At 46.8% G+C, this 22994-nt stretch overlaps 1 protein-coding gene across 3 annotated transcripts in view; it reads right to left on the reverse strand.

Moving 5' to 3' along the window:
• ZNF608 (zinc finger protein 608) overlaps positions 1-7858 on the reverse strand; it is a 122989-nt gene extending 115131 nt beyond the window's left edge. For all 3 annotated transcript variants that reach the window (XM_086961096.1, XM_086961095.1, XM_086961098.1), the window contains exons 1-2: positions 6723-7858; positions 5234-6149 (exon numbers count right to left, since the gene is read on the reverse strand). In XM_086961096.1, the coding sequence (XP_086817222.1) occupies positions 5234-5923 (690 nt within the window). In that variant the 5' untranslated portion in view covers positions 5924-6149; positions 6723-7858. The remainder of the gene's footprint in view (positions 1-5233; positions 6150-6722) is intronic.
• Between the last annotated feature and the right edge of the window lie 15136 nt (positions 7859-22994).

Below are 22994 nucleotides of genomic sequence, written 5' to 3' on the forward strand. Positions count from 1 at the left end.
TTTAGGAGGGAGAGTACCGGCACTTCTCAAGAGAAATTATATACTTTTAATTGTAGAGTACAGGCACTTCTCGGAAACAAGCAGGTTCTCTGGCACAGTGTACCTGCACTTCTATTTTTCCATTTCAAGCACGGGTGGAGTGGCTGCAGAGTTGTGGGAAGCAGAGCATACAGCTTGTGTCCTTTCAGTTAGAACAGACGCCAGCCCCTTAAGGGTAGATTGTCATATGCCAATTTTGAAAAGTCTATCAGAATAGAATTAGATATGGTGTTGAATGTCATAGATGGGTCTAAAAGAGCCAATGCACCATCATCTTACTGACACAGTCAGTGGCGGCGATCAGCATGGTTTCGATAATGCAATTAGCCCAGAAACTGGATTGTATAAAATCCAGAGAGTTGGATTCCAGGTAAGAAGTAAACTGTTTTTAATGATTTTCTATACACATTTAGCAGTTGAGTATAGGAATTGGCCAGTAATTAGAAAGGAGTAGAGAAAAGGATCCTCTGGGGGTTGTTTTTTTAACAGCAAAATAACTTGGGCACGTTTTCAGCAGTCAGGGATTACTGTGAATCTTAGAGGAGTTAGTTACAGAGAGCCACGAGATGAGGAAAAAATAGGTCAGGGTAAATGCAAGAAGATCCTAGTTGGGCTGTGGTCTGCAGTGAATTCAGATTAGACGGGTAGCAAGGTATCCTCAATTACATGGACAATATTTCCTGCGCTGGGTTAACCTGGAGGAAATGTGTTCTGCAGGTATCCTTCTTTCCTTCCAGAATACCATAGAGCTCACTTGTTATCCCTTTCTTGTTGACAACAATAAGAGCTGGTCAGGGGAGCTCAGCTACATTTAGGTTAAAAGAATACTGTATTTCTGAATGTTAAATCCACAGCTTAAACTGTTCCACTCTAAAGTAAAAAGCTTCACAATGCATATTTGTACATTAGTTTGTAAATGTGTACAAATGACAGCAAACAGAATATATTTACTATGGCACCACAGCATGGATTTTTTTTTATGATAGGGAAGGATTAGAAAAAAAGTGCTTTAATATATAATTTAACGCCAACATTCACAAACCACAGCCAAAAGGAAGTAGCAATTCATGGGCTGCAATTGCCCAGCTAGATACTGAAGTGCATAGGTATTCCAAAAGCATTTCAAGTCGCCATGATACTCGAATTGTTTAGAAGGCCACTTATAATGTCCGAACTTTCACAGAAGATCCCTCATCTGAAATCCCATCAAATTTAATGAAATGAAAAATCTAAAAGACATTCAATTGTACCAAATATTGAAAGAGAATCAATCTAAAGATTGCAATGATGAAGGCTAAAAAACAAACGCCAAAGTGATCATGGTCTTGGGAATCAAGGACATGTATCCATCTTCCAGAAGATGTGAAGAGTGGTGACTGTTTACCATCCCACTCGTGTTTATTTGACAATCAACTTTAAACCTTACAAAGTCATCACCACTGTTCTGATGGGAACTTCAACATAACTCACCCTGAATACTACTAACAATAACTTAATATATGGAGGAAAGTATTCATTGTAACTGCCAATACCAGTAGATTAAGCAGGACTCTGAAACCGTTCCAAAGATAAACTGTTATTGAATAACAGACTATGCAAAGATGAGGCTCACAAGCCAACACTGGTACATTAATTATATATATATACCATGCTGAAAAGATGAAGTGTTCCACAATGAGCGATCAGTGAAGGTAGTTCTCAAACACAGCATCTAAAATGCGCACACAACCTTGTATGGTCTGTTGCAGGTCATGAAGTTGAACTACCTATGGGTTACTTTTTCAGAACAAAAACAACAACACTAGTCTGAGGTGGTGGAGGTAGGCCTTCAAATGAACCATGCCTGTAGCTTACTGGCTCTGCTTTACCGCTATTACATTGTTTCCTATCGTAAGCGGCTTGAACAAGAGATATCATTCAAGGGACACAACAACAATAATCAACAGAATATAGCAAAATAACTTATCAACTAAGAGACACAAAGCCCATCTGCCTGCAAAAAAAATCTAGTAAATACACAGCACACTGACAGAAACAACTGTGAATACTTCATGAATGCTGAGCCTTAAGCAGCAACGCATTGGTGCTCTTGCAGCGTTTATTAGATGCTTCATCCTCTCCTTTCAACCCTACAACACATACGTAAGTATCAGAACCGACAATAGGAAATCTATAAAGCAGTCACTGTGGCACATGGCCGGAACATGGCACGTGGTATTCTTGGGAGAAAGGACCAGTGGGACCTCCTGAGTTTATATGCTATGGAAACTTCAGACTCGTTGTGTTGGCCAAATACAGGGACTCTATGCCACATGACTGACTCCTGAACTCCAAAAGCAAACATTAACGTTCAGTACATTCACACACTGGTAATTAAACCTAATTTGGTGAATAGTCTGATGGTACAACTGATGCTAAATAGAACGAGATAAAAAAAAACTGCTACAATGTTTAATACGAATTTAGAAGGTAAGCATTGAGAATATACTCATTAATGCCAGGTTTCTTATATGTCTGTATAAATCATCTAGGGCAAAGAGAAAGCTAAGGTGATACAAACTGCATAATGAAATTATAATCAAACGCGAAGATGCACATGCATAAGCAATTTGCTAATGGCTGGTTAAATTCGTGTGATTTTTAAAAAGCTCAGCACATTAAGATTAATAATTATTACAGTATATGGTCTCTATATAATTCTGACCCACATGTTTGGAATACATAATTATAGCTTGCTGTCTGATCACAGATAATAATCTCCCACTGCACCTTCAGTATCAGCATGGCAACAACGATTTGCACATGTATATTCACAAAGAATTAAACAAATAATAATAACAGGAGTGAAAACATTTATAATTCTTAAAAATGGCGATCTAATAGTATACCAGACTCTGAAGGGCTCTTGTCCTACGTTGGCCACCACGCCGTGTGATGTCTTTACTACATACAAAACATATCCAACAGTTAACACTTTCAGATAAAAGTAAAGTACAGTGTGCAATCAGTAGTGAATATAGACATAGAACGACTCTCTCTATCTAAACAAACAAAAGGAAACGAACACCTGTACTAAAAGGCTGGGCCCATTGGGCCTGACCCAGTTGCTAATAACTCACTGATTTGGTACCTTGTACATGTAGTTGAGCTTATATTACACGCATATTGACTTATATGCGTGTCTTGGTTATATGCGTGTCTTGGTTATATAAGCACCAGGAGACAACCGTGCAACATTACAAAAACACATAATGAAACAAAGCAATTAAACGCCAAGCTCCTTCAAGCGCCATTGACAACCTTTATATAGCAAGTGGCGACCCATCCCCCATTTCCCATCAGGTTTTTTTCTCATTGACTTGTCGGCACCACACCTGCTGTGTACATTCTGCTCAAAACATTCCTGGGCCATGAGAGATTGGAGAACGCGAGATGTTGTAGTAAAAACAAAATGCCAAGTGTAAGCCACGCGAGATGCTTGTAGCAAACGCCCTGCTGCTTATGACGTTACCACAAGCAGAGTATCAGCAGTACTGAAAGGCTACTTCAAAGAGGCTTTATAAAAGTCAGCCCCATCACTGCAGGGCTGTGCTTGGCTTCCTGGTGTGTGTGCCACACATCAGGTGTGACTTCAACCTTAATATCTGAAAGTGCAATATGATTCCTAGAACACCGAATAAAATAATACGGTGTGTTGACATTGTCAAACCCTGGGCAGAAATGGTGTTTGCAATAGCTTCAGTCTCGGTTTCCCTTTTTCTGCAGGGTAAAGCCCCCCGCCCCCTCCCGGCAGGAGGCCGGCGGTGTAATCTCTGTTGCCATGCCAGCAGCCGAGGAGACAATGACATGCGCTGACCGCCAGCTAAACAGAACTGTTGAATGTGAACATTTGGCTGGGAGATTAAAAGGCTAAGGGGGGCGAAAGGGCAGTGCCTCCCACATTCCGGGCAGCCAATGAATCCCGTCAAATGACTCTGACTCCTTAACCACAGCCTTTGTGCAGAGTGGATTAGGGCAATTTATCCAGATAGTTAAGGGAGGATTAAAGAACTGCAATTTGAAGACTGCTGGCAACACGAGGAAAACAAGCCTACTGTACAGAACGCGAAGGGGCGAGTGATCCGTGTGATGTCAGGCATTTTACTCCACTCAATGACACTAAAGTGAACTCGAAAATTAAGCTAGGAGCAAACAGATGTGCTCGCGGGGTGAAAAACAGATGTGCTCGCGGGAAACGGTTTTTAAACAGAGTTTTGGAAAACATATGAAATGGATAAGCTTGTTTCAAGGCATTAGACATAGTGCATTCAATGGTATCAGATTCCAGAAATACTGTCGACACCTGCCAAAATGTGGGAATACGACGAGCAGGCCCTGCACACCTCCAGAGTCCCTGGCGTGACATCACAGACATGAGTAATAATGCAAACAACAAATTCCTCTCATTCAACGCGGACCGATATTTAAATAAAATGGTTAGAAGTAAACACGCATTGGAAAGTACAAGTAAACTAAAGGTATCCCACAGATGTGCGGATTTTAGCTGAGCATGGCAGTCGTGGCTCTGGCGCCCAGCCTGCTTCCTCCCAAATACATGACACATTGTCGAGTGGGAAGTCTACTGCCCACTCGAGTTCCATGCAGCCCAGACATTGTACCTAACGATGCGGTACGCATGGCTCAGGTGAGGTAACACAGCCTGGTACAATGACAGAGTGCCTCATGGAGACTGCACGCTCCTGCGGAGCCGTCTCTGAACTGCTAGCCAGGCGAGGCTGCACTTTTTATTTACACGACAGAGCGCGCCCCCTCCTCCTTCCTCCCTCCCCGCAGGGGCGGGCCGCAGCGGGATAAACACCACTCGGTGTCCGGAGGGGCCGAGCAGAGGGGGAGCTGGCACTTCGCCAGCGGCTGCAGAGCGGACAAGCTCTAATTTGGGGGCGGGGTGGAATGTAAACAGAGCAGCCTCTCCCCTGGGTGCTGCTTACTGAGCTAATTCAGGAACTGAAGCGTGTGAAGGGTAGCGCTGGGAGGGATAGGCGGAGGCGCCGGAAAATCCCACCATGTGCGAACAGGCCGGCGAGTGAGTGGCAAGGACCGATGCTGCCCCAACCCGGCTGGCACCGGCCAGTACAGACACCCCTAGCAGTAAACCCCCATTTCCACCCACCACCTGACGGCGCCTACTGCTCACCTTCTCTGTTTTCTGCTTCTTGCTGCGCCCCTGGCTGTCGTCGTCGCCGTCCTCCTCCTTGACCGCGCCGTTCGTCGCCGGCTCGCCGGGGCTCCTGCCCAGCTCCACGGCACAGTGGAAGGGGCTCCCGCCCGGCTTCCCCCCGGCCCCAAACCCGTACAGCAGGTGCCCGTTCGCCGGGCCGGCCGCCGGCCCCACGTCCTGCGGCTTGTCCTTGCGAGAAGCCCGGCCCGGCTCCTTGTCCCTGCGGCCGCCTCGGCCCCGGCCGGCCCGCTCCTCCTTGGCCGGCTTCGCCGTGCCGTTCACGGCCGGGGCGGCGTGGCTCTCGGGCTGCTGCCTCTTGCCGCTGATCTCGGGGATCCCGTAGAGGGAGACGGAAGGCAGGTGGTTTTTGGCCTCCTTGGCCATTTTAGTTCTCCTGACTTTGGTGGACTTGCCCGCCTCCTTGTGGCCGCCTCCTGGGGGCGCGAACTTCAGGCCGTCGGGCAGGGCGGGGTGCGCGGCCGGCCCGCAGTCCTTGGGGCCCCCGCCGGGGTGGCTCATCTCGAACTTCTGTCGGTCCTTCTCCAGGTCGGCGTCCAAGTCGATGATCAGATTGCCCACGCCGATCTCCCAGTCATCGCCGCTGTCGTAGCTCTCAACCGCGCCCGGGTCCACCGCTTTCCCTAGAGTGGAGGCGCTCACTGACATCCTGAAGACAGCCGAAGAGCTCCCCGGGCAGAGAGCGCGGACATTCGTCAATCGGGGTTGGTTTGCTCACATATCCTTAAAAAATGGGAAATAAAACACCCGATTGCAAGTGATTCCTCGCCTCTGATCCCAGCTGTGGTGACAGAGCTCCAGGCCGCCCGTCTTCAGCAGAGGCACCCTTTCTTCCTCCTCTCCGGTGACGATCCCAGGGCGAGATCCAGAGTCCCTGGGTGTGAAAAGAAAGTGACAGTATTACTAAAGTGTACAAATTGCTCTGTGTGCACTTACACCTGACATTAATAATGACCTTGTTCTGGCATCTGCCTCTCCCGTCCCAGTTAACAAGTCTATAGTCCAATACTGCAAGTGGCGCCCCTCCCCCACACATTCAAATACTTATGTAAATACGAATCTTAGGTAATATTCAAAAACCTAGGAGGTTATACAAATCAAGCATAGTAAATTCCTGACAGATTAGTTGTAAAAAAACACGCCCATTTTTTTTTGGCTGCGAAATAACATTCTTTGCCTAAAAAAGGACACCATATGATGAAACAAACCGAGAAGACTGCATTATTGTTGTGCTATTTTCAAGCTACACTCTGGTACCTTTAGCACAATTTGGCATTAACCTAGATCTCACGGTGCTGTAAATACAGCAATCTGACACAAAACAGAAAGGATTAAGACATACACTTTAAATTGGAATGCACCGAGTTGGCCTCAGGCACTGCTGGGTTGAGGTCAGTGTGGGTGCCCCTCCTCCCATAGGCTCTTGACTGCCCAGCATAATGCTCACCTTCCTTCTTTTAATCCCTCCTTGACATTTTGTGGTGGGTGTCCAGTCACACCTGCACGCCAAGAACCCCTTGCTCGGCCCTCGCAGCCGCGGCTATGCGCTTCATTTTAGATCGACACAACGGCAGTGATGAAGGAGAAAGCAAGCACATCCCGGTCAGATAGCGATCGCACACTAGCGCTTCCAAGTGCTCTGCGCCTGAGCCCGCATTCCACGCATTTCCCTCTTTGTGCCTCCTTCCCAATGTCACAGCTTGCGACGGGGGCTCCGCACTCGCAACCAAAGCCCAGCTCTGTCGATGATCCCAAATGGAGTCCAAAAACACAAGCACCAAAGGAAGAAAAAAATACCACAGGCAGAAAAAAAGAAATAAATGGTTTCTTTTTCGTATCCTCCACGTTTCCCTTTCCGCACGGAGCTCCAATCACTTTTCTCCACCAGCCGCACTGCTCAGAGCTATCCTAGCCGCGAGACTAAACGTTCCCAGGAAAGAAAACCTACGGGCGTCCGGTTGTAACAAGACAGAATGTGCTAACATCGAGATAAATTAGTGAAAGGGAGAGGGAGACGGATGAGGCGAGGGTGAAAAAAACAGAAAATCCGGACCGGATTCCTCCTGCTGTCGAAACAGGGAAGTGACTTTTTTTTGGTTCTGCTTCCAGCCCTACACCCCTTTCTTCCCAAAACACACCCCTTTTGTGACAGATCTCATGCCTGCTCCCAGAAAGCAGCCATCGCGAAAACACATTTCCTCTCGGGGGCGTTTGCGAAATGAAGTCATCTTCAAAAGTTATTCATGCTGTTTCTGGCTGCCCCCTCGGACCCTCTTGTCTCGTTTTGTATTTCGCAAAATGAGCATTTGTCTCCGATGAAAAACACGCAAGCACCAGGCAGAGACACCCTGGCCCTAATGCGGTTTTTACACCGCACAGTCGAGCACCAGTGACGTGCCAAACGTGTACGCGGCTGCTTCGTGTTCGCTTTATTTAACCTTCCTTGACGGTCTCCCCAAGTTTATTTACGTGTTCGAGCTCTCCGGGACCGCCGCGAAGGACTAGAAAGCTGCAATGTGCTGGAAAGGCTGGGGCAGAGGAAAGAGATGCGAGGGGGATGGGTAGGTTAAGCACCAGCCAACCGTCTAAAAGCAGCTATTTTGTTACACTGCGAGCCTTTCACATCACGTGAGGATCAAAGGCTCAATTGGTTGTCGTGAGAACAAAACAGGGAAAGAAATGGGTGACAAGCGTATCAAGGAAATACCGATCTGCTTAAAAAAAGCACAAGTCCGTGTTTGTTTCCTTTCCAGCTTAGCTTTTGCTGGGCTGCCGAGTGGTGAATGTGAAACATTTCTCAGCGAGCCACCGCAGGGCTGCAGCTGAGCGAGAGCTGAGGAAACGCCAGGGTGGAGCGGAGGCTAATCCATGCTCAAGCAACTCTCCCTGTCTGAAATGAATTTGTGGCATTAAACGTTTTCGTAATAAAATGGCACAGCCTCCCCCCCACCCCCTCTGTACATATGCTGTCAAACTAAAATATATCTTTCTCCACAAGTGCAAACGCATGGTCTGCCAGTCACCACACTGGGGGTTGGGGGACGACCTCTATTCTTCCAAGCCTGGCAGCATGGTGGGCAATACCAGCCCACCAGTCACGGAGCCTCGCTCCAGCGTCCCCCAGAGATTTCATGAATGGGAAAATACATTTGAGTTGGAAATCTGCCCTTTTTAGTCAGGATGGCAGTCGGCAGGGTTTGGGCAGAGCCAGTTCTTTACCATTTCAGTAGGGTTGACAGAATTTATTAGAAGGCAGGTAGTAGGGCTGGATAGCTTCATTCAGATGGCAGGTTACCAGGGTTGGGACAGAATAATCTCACATGCCAACCTGATCAGTGGGATATCACAGAGCCAGTCTCATTCCAGGTTAATGACTCTGGGGCAGGTCCAATCACATGCTAGTTCAACAGGGCTAGGGCAGAAGCAGTAAAATGTCATTGGTATGGGCAGAACCTATTGCACGTCAAACCAGTAGGATTTGTGTAGAGCCAGTCACCTGTCAGGTTAAGTGGGGGTGACCAGAGCCACTCCGGTTGCAAGCAGCTGAGGACTAGGAAAAGGGTGTGTGTTAGACCCAGTGGGTTCCAGCTGACTGGGACACATTAAAGCCAGTAGTAATCCCCTGTCCTAGATAGGATGAGTACGATACGTTTCCAATAACCTGTGCTCACCCTTGGGTTATCCTTGAGGTCAATGCGTAAAGTATTGACACTATACCACCCTCGCAACTCACTTCGTATGCTACAAAAAGACTCCACATGGTATGTATAAAACACTGGTGTTTGTATTACACATACACACAATCAAAATCAACACAATATATATTGAAATCAAAACGATCTGTACATTGAATATATACTTCACAGTTATATGAAACTGTCAAACGTTCCCATTAGCAGCAGAACGACATAACCACAAATGCCCCATTCAGATATAAGCAACAAACGCAACATTCCCAATATTGCATGCCCCATAATTTCCAATGGCTAACAAATCATAGGTCTTTGACTACGCCTCATGACCCAGCCCCTCAATCGCTCAACTACACCATCCAACGATACACGTTGTCCCTGCTGGCGCCCCGTTGATTAGACTAGCAGAACTACCTAACACAGAAATAAGGTTACTTAGTTTCCTCCATACAGATTAGACCTCCAGGCACCCTGCAGCACCTGCATGATTTTGGGATCACTCCCCCCCCCCCCCCCCCCTCTCCCAGACCGAAGGAAGGTGGAGACCCAGGAAGCTGGCACTCTTCCAAGTCTGGAGAAGTGTTTCCCCTCAGGCGGAGGTGTGGGCTGCCGTAACTCCCTACAGCCAGCTGTAGGTGCCCACAAGGCACAATGTAACCCCATAACTTGTCACAGCTTTCTTATTAAGAAAGTACTTTGTGGCGTGGGTCCAGGGAGAGGAGCCAGTGACCTCAGACGGATGCTGCGATGTCAGTTACTGTTATCCTCCCGATCTGGAGGTCGAAGATAGTCTCAGCTCCCAGCTCAGATCCACCAACACTCCTCACACACCACACGCTCTGGTGTACTAGCTAGCACAGTTCCCCTGGTTGCAAACACGGGTCCCTTGGACTCTGGTAAGCTTCCCCCACTCCCACTCTCCTCAAATTCCTCACATCCCTGCACCTCATGTGGGCTGCAGATCTTTACAGGCACACCACTCTGCACAGTGTGATGACAGTGTACATCAGGATTGTCTTGCCCCAAAAGCCGATCACTTCGACCCGATTCCTCCACACTCTGCATAGTCCTTATGATCTCATGCAAATGGGGAGATCCTTTGTGTCCCTGGGATCTCGTGGACAAGAAGTCCTTGGTGAGTACTTGGGGATACGGGCCATGACAGTCGGCACTTAGCTGCAGGCCAGCAACGTCCATGCAAAATACACCAAGTGATAGTTCCCTTCCTGGCACACAACAAGCTTCAGGCCACCACAAGTCTGGAAATTATCCAGTTGCAGTCCCTCCTGCCCTAATTCCTCCTGTTGATGTCCCAGCATCGTACCATCACAGAATGGTTCCAAATCCAAAAGTGTCCCTAACTTCTGAGGCCAGAGCCCCAGTAGTTATACACACAATCGCCTTTGAAGATGCAATCAGTTCAAAAGGCCAGCATTAAAATGCACAGGCCCTTTTTAAATTCTATGCTGTCTGCCATCCTACCCCAGGAGGTTGGATCACTGTCTTTTGAGGGGCCAAGACCCTGCCCCTTGGAATGCAGGTGCCAATTCTATCCCCACGTAACAGTCCCAGAGAGGCTTCTCCGAGTCAGAGGTCCACAGTTTCCCTTGAGCCCCTAGTTTATGGCCTTCTATCAGAAATGCACAGACGTGGCTGCCCCCCAGCACCCAGATGTGAATTGGAGACAACTTGGCAGGCACACAGAGCCCTGGGTATTGAAATGCCCACTTTCCCAAAATGACATTTCCACACACGTAATGTTGAATCCCCATGCACTACCGGAGAGGATCCCACATTATGAACTCATCGATACCAAACACTATAGTGTTACTACTCTGCCCTCGGGATTCTGCTCAGTAGCCTTCGCTACATTCCCCCATGCCAATGCGAGAAGTTGGCCCTGTCATACCAAACGCACCACCCAGTGCTATTCACGACCCTTGCATGTAACTCATCCGCACACATGCCCTACCTCTTCCTAACACACTGCACCCTGTCCCCACGAGAACTTCGATATAGCAAGAGACATGCAGAACCGTGGCCCATTCCTTTATAAATGCCAAGCCGAGCAACAGCAACGTGCGCACACAGACCCCACCAAGGCAAACTTGTGGCATGATCGATGAGCTACCTCCATGGATGGCACAACCAGTGCTGCAGGTCCCCAGAGGTGCATGCAAGTTTCATGCCCTGGTTATATGTCTTTCTTATAGACAAGGGACTTACAGCTAACTCGAATCAGCCAATCATGTATTGACCAATCACCAGTATATATGACGAGCACATCACTTTGGCACTGAATAGCAGTGTCAAACCTGCTCAAAGTCCTATGGCTAGCACCTAGATCAGTGGAAAACTGGGAAGGAGAAAAGCAAAAAGTCAATAAAAATAACACTAGAAAGGTTAATTGCCAACAGTTTTCAATCCCGGTCCATCTGCTTCTGGTAGAACCAGGCTTGTATCCAGTCAGTGAGGCTAAAGTAAGTAGAGCCAGTAGCTTGGTGAAACTGACCGCAATGAATTGCTTTCTTTCACATAGGCTCACATTGTCTACTGCGCCAGCTGCTTTTGATTAGAATTGTGAGGACTGACTGTCTGAATAGAGACACTATAATTGCAGAAGTCCCACCCCCCACCTATGGTAAACAAATTTTAATCACACTTTCTAATGCATGGAGTCCATCTTTTCCTCTTTGCTACATTGCAGTGTGTTTTGTTGAAGCCTGTCTTTTGTTTCTTGACCTCGTTTGTGCTAGTGAAGCTGTATCACCATTTTAACATAAAGCTTTCCAGATGGAAAAATATCCCTGGTGCAAGCTACTTAAGTGAGAAAGACATGGGAACTGCTAGGCGGAGGCCGGCTTGGTCTGCTTTATTTATTCTGCTACCTATTAGCCTTCTCTTTATAGCAGAGCCAATTCGATGGCTCTGTTCAAGTAGATGTGCACCACTATTGGCTTAGTACAGCCTGCTTTGCATATTGTGTTATAATCGTAAATTTTCTAGCATTTGTGAACAACTATTTTCTATTCTATTAAGTACACAGAGGAGAAGATTAGGCATTCTCTTTATTGTTTTATTTTAACAGCAGCAACGTAAACAAAAAGAAAATCATGGCTATATAATAAACCACAACTCTTAGAGTTCAAACAACCCTATCTCCAGGTCCACTTGGTTTATGCTATTTAGCGGCTGTGACAATTTTTGCAAAATTGCATATTTACCACATAATCCACCATCTGACGCATGATCTACAGATTAAAACAAAATTCTGTTTATATCTCAGATGGTTCAAAAGTTGGTAAAAAGCAGAGACACGTGTTACTGTGCAGTGGAATGCCCTTTGCAAAGGTTGACTAGTCACCTTTCCGTAGCTTACAGCTATATTTGGGTGTTAAATTGGTACTAATGAGGTACAACTAATGTTAACAAAACAACATAATGGAGTAATACTATGGCAAAATATGCATCATAATGCACATAATGTGCCTTTTATTGCTGCATAATTTGACCCTCCCCTGTTGCATATTTCCAGTGGCCTGCCTATATGTCATAATGGAACGTCCCATAACCAAGCAGCAGTCACAGTGTATAAACCAGTTGCACTACATTATCTCTGCCACTTCTGCTGGGAGGAAAATATTTCTTGAATAATGAAACTCAAAATATCATTCTGGCTTTTGATCTGAAACTGAAACTGAAAGGAAAAGTGCTTGTAATGTGTAGAAAAATGGGGTAGGGAATAACTACACATTGCTAAGAAAAACACATCAAATAAAAGAATCAGCCAGTTTTTAACATGGTGGTAAAGAATCCAAGAGTTGAACTCTTTGAGGTTGATGACTAGGCACAAGCCTTCACCTTTTATGTCTACTAGCAAGATGTTGCAGAGAAATCCCATAGGGCATGGTTGGTAGGGGGCTGTTTTCTTTTGTCAGAAAGAAGACACCTCTCAATCTATGTAGAGGCTTGTGGGTAGGAAAATAGAATGAGCGAGTGGTGGTTTTCTAAACTGGAATCTCGTAAAATTCCAGGTGAAAACCTTGAACAGTGTGAAGAACCCACACATAGTCGGTAATGTACTTCCAGTTGTGAAGAAAAAGGTGAATCCTGTTCTCTAGTTCTATATGGGAAAAATGGTGAGGACTCACCTTGGAAAAAAAGTGTTGAAAGCTGATCCACGAGCATTCCCACAGTAAAATCGTCCTCGGAAACCTCATGCTTGGGTAGGGTATAAGGGAATTCATCTCTGCCCGTCATTCTAACTCAAGGATCTTCATTTGCACTGGCCTCGAAAGGAGGAGCCTGGATATGGCGAGTGCCTGATGGAGTGGCCCCTGCCTCGACCAGCCTGGGAAAAAAGGTGGGTTGAAAAACCTTTTTCTGTGCTACATGAGCTTTGTCTAGGGAAGTGAAGATATTCACAAACTTAGCTACCGCCCTAACAAGGCGTTCCCAAAGAGGTGGCCATCCACAGAGGGACCGGCCTCATTGTAGTGAACTTTTAGAGTTTCTGATCGATGCGAAGGAGGCTAGAGCGGTGACACTCATAATACAACACACAGTTAGCATTGTCCAACAAGCATACAGCTCGTTGAGCCCAACCAGCCAATATATCAGGGTCAATAGGGAAACTGTAGCCTTTTGCCACGAGAGTCAAATCTAAAACATTTGCCAAGGGGCCAGAAATATTCAAGGTTTATCCTGGCAAGCTTTCTAGGAATCAATCAATCCATTTCTTGGGGACTTTAACAAATGTACCCCTGAAGTTGAAAAGCTTAGGGTCAATGTCAAGGGTCAAAGTCACCTTGCCCTCTAAGGTAGGTCGGGACGTTCCAAGCGCAAGTGGCTCTTGACCTCCATGGGGAAAGGTTTGCATAATCTAAACTGTAAGTTGGCTGCGGTCTTGGGGAATGGTGTCTAGTCTGTGGCATTCAGATGAACAATATCATCTGGATTAAAGGTGTGGTGTAATGAAGGGGACTGAGAGGAACCCAATGGGTCCTCACCTGCCAAGGTATCTAAAGACTTCTTCCTAGGGGCTGGTAACTAAGATCTAGCATCTTCCTCAACAGAAGTGAGGTTCCGTGACGATCGTAAGTGGTGTTTTTGACTCACACGAATCTAGTCGAGTCTGGTATCTATGAACCGCAAATGATGAGTTTAGTGGGTGTAACCAATTTCGCTGTACTATCCTAAACCGTTCGTCTGTTTCGTGGGTTTCTATATCTGTACCCACGGGTTCCATCTTAGATACGGCATCCATTTTGTCCCTTGCCCTCAAGTAGCCAGCGAACGGACGCTGTCCGCTTCGCGACCCTGGGATTCCCAAGACTCTTGCGGAAGACACGTTTCCCTTGAAAGTGTCTTTATGATGATTGGGCTGCTCTTGTAGTGGCAGACACACGACAAATTGGTGGGGCTAAACCTGAACAGCTCATTACGGCTTTGCCTCAGAGAATTATTACCCTAATGAAAACGCTTATGCCAGCCATGAAGGTAAATTGGGACAAGTTGTCCGCTTGCAAACAAAAGAAGGATGAGAGCGTCTCCGATTTCTTTACGAGATATGAGGAGGCTTTCATTGACCATAGTGGTCAGGATATGGGTACCGAAGGTGGCCAGAGGTTGTTTGTGGACAAATTTGTTTCAAATTTGCTGCCCGACTTAAGCAACAAATTGCGAAATTCTGAAAGTGCGTGGGCTGTTTCTACTTCTGCTCAAATATTGGCTATGGCGCAATATTATGAGAATAGGGAGAAAGAGGAGAACGATCGTGCTGACAAGAAGACGAAAGAGCTTAAAACTAAAGTGTTGTTGCAACAGGCGTATCCTCCGCGTTCGAATCAGAATGATTCGCAACAACGTAATCGATCGCAGTCGCAATCTAATAGGTCACAATCACGCAATGATTCCTCATCGCAGAGATCATCGTTAGGGTACAATCAGTGTGCCTATTGTAGACAGGAGGGTCATTTGAAATTCGACTGTCCTGTTCTCAATGAGCGTAATAGTGGTAACTCGTCTAGAGGAGGTCGTGGTGGTTATCAACAGACATCACGTGGTAGAGGTCGTGGTGCTCAGAATGATCGTTCCACTAACACTTCTGACTCCAATAATTGTTTTGATCAGCGTGGATCGTCACAAGGGCGATCTGCTCAGTATAATGTGGATGATTATTACGTCGATCAGGACGCTGACGACGGTAATTACTAGGACAGCCATAGACAAGGAGAGGGAGTAGTATCAGTTCCGGTCGATCAGAGAGGGCCTTACGTCGCAGTTGCCACCTCGGGCGTCGTCGAGCCTTTTCTGTTGGACACTGGTGCAGCGAAAAGTTCTATAAAGCATTCGAAACTCCCTGGCGCACCTTTGTCTGGCTTAACAAATGTTTCCGTTGGATTCTCTGGTGCCCCTGTTAGCAATCCGGTTTCACGCCCTTTGCCCCTTACAATTGGGCCACGTGTGCTGGAAGCTCCGTTGATTTTGACCACTGGGTGTGGTGAAAATCTTTTGGGTTTGGATTTGCTAAAACGTCTGTATGCGACTTTGTATTGTTCCCCTGCGGGAGTGAAGCTTACGTTGGGTGAGAGAGTTGTCTCTCCAATGTATTTGTCTCTCGACAAGCTTCCACCGGAATTGAGTTCTCTTCCTGCATCTTTGTGGGCAACAGGTCCCAATGATGTGGGCCTGCTTGATATCTCCCCTTATGTTGTTCACCTAAAATCTAATGTACGACTGCCACGTATTCCCCAGTATCGTATCTCCCTTGATGGTGAGCGAGCGCTGTTAGCGATCATCTATGATTTGATCGAGAAAGATGTTATCGAGGAGACTCGGGGAAACGTGTGCAATAGTCCTGTACTGCCCATCTTAAAACGCACAGATCCATCAAAACCGCCTGTTTATCGTTTTGTTATCGATTTACGGGAGGTAAATAAAATTGTGATTCCTCAGTTCCCTGTTGTGCCTGACATCACGGCGCTACTGACTCTGATTCCAGCTTCGGCATCCTGGTTTTCAGTGATCGATCTGAAGAATGCGTTCTTCAGCATCCCGATTGCTGAGGAAAGAGACCTTTTCGGTTTCTCTCTTGGTGGTCGCAGCTTCCGGTTTAAACGTGCTCCTCAGGGCTACTGTGAAAGTCCATCTATATACAGTCAAGCTTTGAAGGGCCAACTTGATGCGTTTGTGTTGCCGGTTGGCGCAGCTTTGATCCAATATGTCGACGACTTATTGGTGGCTGCAGATACTCAGGACATTTGCAAACTTGCTACGGTATCATTATTGCAACATCTCTGTGACTTACATCACAAGGTGTCTCCTTCTAAACTTCAATATTGTTGTCAAGAAGTAACCTACCTAGGTCACTTATTGTCAAAGGAGGGAAGAAGGTTGACCCCAGAGAGAATTGCAGCGATTGCCCGAATGACTGTGCCAACAACTCAGAGAGATGTGCGTGCCTTTTTGGGTATCACGTCATACTGCAGGCAATGGATTCCAAATTTTTCATTGCTAGCAAACCATTGGTGGCTCTGACGTGCAAGGATGTTCCAACTCCTTTACCATGGACGGAAGAATGTCAGAAAAGTTTTTCTGAATTGCGTGACGCGTTGTGTTCGGCTCCTGTGTTAGGTACCCCTGACTACAGTAAGCCGTTTACACTGTACGTGCACGAGAGAGAAGGTTGTGCGTTGAGTGTCCTGACGCAACCTTTTGGCGGTAAGCAGCGTCCATGCGCATATTTTTCCTCGACCTTGGACCCGGTAGCTAGAGCATTGCCGAGTTGTTTGAGAGCAACTGCGGCAGCTGCGGTGTCCATCCGACAATCAGCAGGATTGGTCATGGATAATATGCTTACGGTGATGGTTCCGCATGCAGTTGACACTCTTTTGAATCGTACGAAAACTCAGCACCTGACGAGTGCGAGGTTGTCTGGGTACGAGTTGATGCTTTTGGCAAGTCATATTCAGATAAGACGTTGTAATGTCCTGAACCCGGCAACTTTGTTGCCCATTAGCATGGAGTCAGATGAAGTAACCCCTCATGACTGCTACTTGCGGACTGAGGAGGAAACAAAAGGTCGTGTGGACCTTAAAAACACTCCTTTGGAAGATCCCGATGGGACCTTGTATGTGGATGGTTCATGTTTTAAATTACCGAATGGTGATGTAACGACCGCGTATGCTGTGGTAACTTTGAATACTGTTGTAGAAGCTGCGAGATTGAATCAGAACTCTGCCCAAGCTGCAGAGCTGATCGCCCTGACTAGAGCGTGTGTGTTGTCGAAAGGGAAACGGGTGAATGTGTTTACCGACAGCCAATATGCTTTTGGCGTCGCTCATAGCTTTGGACGATTGTGGAGAGAGAGAGGTTTTATGACGTCGCATGGCACTAAGATTCAGCATGGACAACTTGTAAATGATCTTTTGGATGCACTTACGTTACCCAAGCAGGTGGCGATTGTTAAATGTAGTGCGCATCGTAAGGTGACGGATGATGTTGGTCGTGGTAATGCGTTTGCGGATGAGACTGCTAAGGAGACTGCCCGGAACCTTAGTACTAGAATGTACGTGACGAGTTCGGTTAGGTGGCCTACAGAGACTAGTATGTGCGAGGATACCATCGAGAGCGTGAAAACGATACAGAATGAGGCCACTGAGACTGAAAAGATGAAGTGGAAAGAGAGTACGGGAAAGTTGGATGCGAATGGATGTTGGATTGATCTGTCAGAGCATAAGAGATGGATGTTGCCAGATGCGTATGTGCTAGCTGTTGTGACGATGGCACACGGTTTAGCACATATTAGTGCGAAAGGTATTTGTAAATTGCTGTCCCCTGTGTGGAAGAATGATGGTATCACGAAGTGTGCTGAGAGATTGGTGAAGAATTGCATGATATGTATGATGTACAATCCTGGTAAAGGAACCCCTACACCTCCTGGCCATTTTGCTCCCCCTTCATATCCTTTTGAAGTGATTCAGCTAGACTTCATCCATATGGAGAGATGCAATAACCTGAAATACGTTTTAGTTGTGGTTTGCGCATTCTCCCGATGGATCGAAGCCTACCCTCTTAAAGACAACACAGCTTTGTCCACTGCGAAAATCCTGCTGAAGGAATACTTTCCTTGGTATGGAATGCCACGGATTGTATGGTCGGATAACGGAAGTGAGTTTGTAGGGAGAGTGATGAAGAGTGTGTGCAAGGGCCTTGGGATTATTCAGAAATTCCATAGCGCCAATCATCCCCAGTCAGCAGGTTTGGTTGAAGGGTATAATGGCACCCTTAAACTCAAACTAGCTAAGATTCAGGCCACGACTGGTCTTTCGTGGCCTGACGCTTTGCCTCTAGCTTTGTTGTCAACAAGGGCGACAGTACACTCCCGAGTAGGGCTCAGTCCCTATGAAATAGTGTTCGGCCGTCCTGCGAATGTTTGGGGGGTCCCTAGACCGAGTGTTTTTTCTGACCTTGAGTACCCAATGTTGATCGATTATCTTCATGATCTGACTGCTAAACTGAGGTTAATTCACCAACAGGTCTTTGAAGCACTGCCGACGCAGACGGAGGGTCCAGGCCACCAGCTCCAGTCCGGAGACTGGGTGGTGACGAGGAACTTCGGAAGAAAAAGAAACCTCGAGCCTCGTTTTACTGGACCCTTCCAGGTCCTCCTTGCCACGAGAACTGCTGTCCGTTTGGAAGGCCGGAAGAACTGGGTACATGCCACCCATACTAAAAAGGTACCTATACCTTTACCGGCGGACTCGTGGGTGAGGAAAGGCATTGCTTCATCTGAAACAGAGAAATTGCAAACCTTCGCACCTTTTAGCGACGCTGAACCTGTTGGAGAATCCTCAGCGCAGCAGAACAACATTGTTGAACATTTGTCACCGCAAAGCTCAAGATCTGAAAATTTGACTGATCAGCAGAACTCTATTCCCTCATCGGACTCATTGTTTGACGAACAGACACGTCCTGGAAAGAGCCGATAGTTTTTGCGATCTAACACCAAAGACTAATAAAAATTGCTTTTATTGCTCGACATCCACGTTACCCCATTGCTATGATCAGTCTAGACACTTGTATAACTGTTTCTTGTAAACTTTGAGTTTTTTCCACATCTGTGTTTTTGCTTCCACAGCTGCGAGACTTTTGTATAAATCTGTGAATAAGATACCTTGCATCCAGGTGTACCGTAGGGCCGCGCGTGTACTTCCTTCTGGTTAGTAGGTCTTGACACTAGGTCAAAGGCCGTCGGTTCCTGGGAACTCCTAGGGATTGACTACTGCTACACAGAACGAAGTGCGTCAAGAAACGTTGCGGACGGTCTTAGGGGATAGCGTTTTCAAAGCTTGTGGATTTGGAAAAAGCTCAGGCGCAAAGATTCAGACTGCAACAAATTACCCGTACCAAATGCTTTATGTTTCAGGTGTTCCTACTGTTTTTAATTGTTTCTTCATTATTGGTGGGTGGGGTGTATTATCTGATACTGACGTTTTTGCCTACTGCCTCACCTACCCCTTCTCCTGAACCTAAAACTACCTCCACTGTTCCTCCTCATTCTTTCCACATCTTACCACAACACGAGCAGGCTAGACGTGCAGAATTCAGAAATAATTCCTTTATTCAGCTCCTTCATCAGCATCAGTTAGTGTTGAATACTACAAATTGCTGGGTGTGTGGGTTAATGCCACATAACACGGATAAGGGAATTCCATATCTGGTCCTTCCTTATAGTTCCCAGGGTTCAGCTCGAGCATTCCAAACTATGTTTCGAAGCGCACTAGATTCCTACCCCAATCTAGAGCCACGTCCTACCCACTTTGGTCCTGGTCCGTATCACAAGCCTTTGGCTATAGCAATTGCGGATTTAGATAGGGATATCTATGAGCCGTTACTTATCCCAGAGGAAGAGGTGCGAGCCTATAGGGACCTGAGTGAGGCTGAGTATAGTGCGCTCGTGGGTGAAAAACAGCTCAGAAGCTCGCCTCCGATATGGATCGTACCCCACCTTGGTAATCTCTGTCTGCTAGGTCGTGGCCGAAGATCGAGAGCTCGTCTTGGAGAGAGCGCTTGCTCCGAGACTTATATCCTGCCGATGCTCTCTTCCCCTGTGTTTCTGGCTGCCAAGGGTACATACTTCATCTGTCATGATCGTGCGCATGCATGGTTGCCCTCTGATTTTTTGGGCTCATGCTATATCGCAAATCTGTTGCCTCCGACGTTTACCGTTGATGCAGATTATCACAAGACTAGAATTGTGAGGGGCGTGATTAGCGAAGAGGACACTGCCGGTCAAGAGGCAGGAGACTTTTTCAAGGGTTTCTTTCCGTTTTGGGGGCCTATGGTCAATAGTAGGAACCTGAGACAGTTGACTCGAGTGGTGGAATCGACAGCTAATATCACTGCCAGTGCCCTTGGTAATATCACCACAGAACTTCAGGCGGATAGGCTCATGACGTTACAAAACCGTATGGTTTTAGACGTTGTTTTAGCAGATCGAGGTGGAGTATGTAAGGTGATCCATTCGAGCTGCTGTATTTTCATTCCAGACAACGCTCCGACTGTCTATCAAGCCATCTCAAAGTTGCATAAGATCTCTGAGTCCATACACGTGGACGTAGGGGATTGGACGCTACTTGGATGGTTTTGGGGCCTAATGTCGACTTGGGGTTGGAAGATTCTGATGATCGTTGGAGTTGTTGCAGCGTTTCTGTTCACGTGTTGCCTTTGCGTGCAGTGTGGTCCTGCCTTATGTGGCCTCTGTGCTACAACGTGTATGAGACAGCCACCTGTTACCAAGGGAGCTCAGATGGATAGAGTTATGCTGCAGCAACATCTAGATGGTCTGATGAATATTGAATATGACTCTGACTAGTGCTTGCCTACATGAGGGCAAAAGGAGCGTCTGAGGTTCCGTGACGATCGTAAGTGGTGTTTTTGACTCGCACGAATCTAGTCGAGTCTGGTATCTATGAACCGCAAATGACGAGTTTAGTGGGTGTACGCAGTTTCGCTGTACTATCCTAAACCGTTCGTCTGTTTCGTGGGTTTCTATATCTGTACCCACGGGTTCCATCTTAGATACGGCATCCATTTTGTCCCTTGCCCTCAAGTAGCCAGCGAACGGACGCTGTCCGCTTCGCGACCCTGGGATTCCCAAGACTCTTGCGGAAGACACGTTTCCCTTGAAAGTGTCTTTATGATGAGGGGGATGATACTGTAAGGCAGATGGCCCCGCTCCAGGCACATCTTGCCGTGCCGGTCTATTGTCTCAGCCGTGCATCTCATTAGGCGCGTCCCTTTGATGCTTGCAACTCGTGTTTCCCGGTACCACCTCTTTTACACCCTTTCCGATCTCCCCACTGTTTCTGTCTTCCTCTACACCTGTTCCTGTTCCTTCTTCGATCTGTTTATTGCTGATTGGAATGTATTAATGGTGGGAAGATGGGTTTTTACAGTTGGGAACCACCAAGTGTTTCCGTACTTATGTTCCGGGCCCTGAAAGCATGAAAGCAACCTCCTTGTGGTTTATTATGGGAACCAAGTTGTAAACCTTTGTGTACCATGTTAACCTATGAGAGAAATGTGTATAAAAGGAGCGACCCACATCAACAATTTGAAGCAGTCTCCCAGAACTTACACGTGTTGTACTTCTCGTGACTTCTGTTTTCCCTGCAGTAATAAACCTCGAATCTTTGACGCCGAAGGAAATGTCCCGTGTCTCTGTCATTTGGTACGACGGAACAGGTTACCCACGAAGGTTTCAGGTGTTGTCCCCTGGCACCGCTGGGTCTTAATAAAACCCAGTCCTTCAGAAGCATCTGTATCCCCATTAAGTAGGCCTATTTCAATTGCTCCAAGGTGTCTGCCTTGAACATTGTTTTGAAGGAAAAAGATTCCTGCCTCAGACGAATCATGTCGTCTTTAGTCAGAGTCCAGGGCATGCCTTTGAAAAAGACCTGAAGTTTCCTAGCCAAAGGTCCCAAAGATTTTGTGATGGTCCTGTGGCTCAAGCTAAAGCCTCTTAATCAGAGGTCAGCTTAAACTCAGAAACACTTTCCTGCATCAAATCAATAGACAGGTCAACCGGATTGGCCCAAGACATAGTGTAAAAACACAATGAGCAGCATCAATTTAAGTCTCCACTATGTAGACGCCCTAGTGTTATAAAAGCACACCTCGCGTCTGCTACAGACAAGCCTTGTCTATACAGTGGGTGACCCTGGCAATTTAACATCACTGCCTGCTTTAAATGTCAACCAACTTGTAGAATTTCCATGGTGCACAAGCCCCACTAATCCAAGTAAGTCTATATATCCAAAAAACACAGAGCCTGGGGCTTGGATGAGCACTAATAGAATCGAAAGGACATAATATTCACCCATAGTCTACCACCTGTCTTCAGTAATTATTACAGACCTGTCAAGGTATTAAGGGATAATAAAGTATTACAGCCCTGGAAAGGCGTTTCCGCTCAGAGCATGAAAAACAGAAAAAAGAGATGCTTGCCTTATTGAAAAGAACATATTTAACAACAAGGGGTGGTAATGGACAGAGTTTCTGAATTAAGCAGAATACTCTCACCCAGTCAAGAGATCAGGGCTAGATCCAACACCGTTTTTTAGCTCACTGCACCATCCCAGTTCAGAACCTGGCTATATGCAAATTAGTCTGTTCCTGTCCCAGTGCATGATGGGAACAGGGCAAACCAAACTACCAAGCCAATTCTTACACTGGGAAGGAAACAAGCTTCCGGGGACCGGTTTCTGGCATTTCAGCCGTCGTCGGCCCGGCTTGCTTGAATCCTGATGGTGCAATGAGCAAGGGACTATTGAAAAGAACAGCAGAGAGAGAGGATCACGGGCGTGGTCAGAAAGGGCAGCAACGCACTGAGAAGTGTGATCAGCGGGCGTGAGGTGAGGATGAGCGCCTGTAAAGTTCAGCAGAAGCTTATGAGATGAGGCTCAGGGCAATAGGAGCTCTTGCCTGGGAGAAAACAGGAGAGACTTGTGATGGGCACTGCT

This window comes from Lissotriton vulgaris, chromosome 3_1, assembly GCF_964263255.1.
Source record: "Lissotriton vulgaris chromosome 3_1, aLisVul1.2, whole genome shotgun sequence".
NCBI classification, from domain to species: Eukaryota; Metazoa; Chordata; class Amphibia; order Caudata; family Salamandridae; genus Lissotriton; species Lissotriton vulgaris.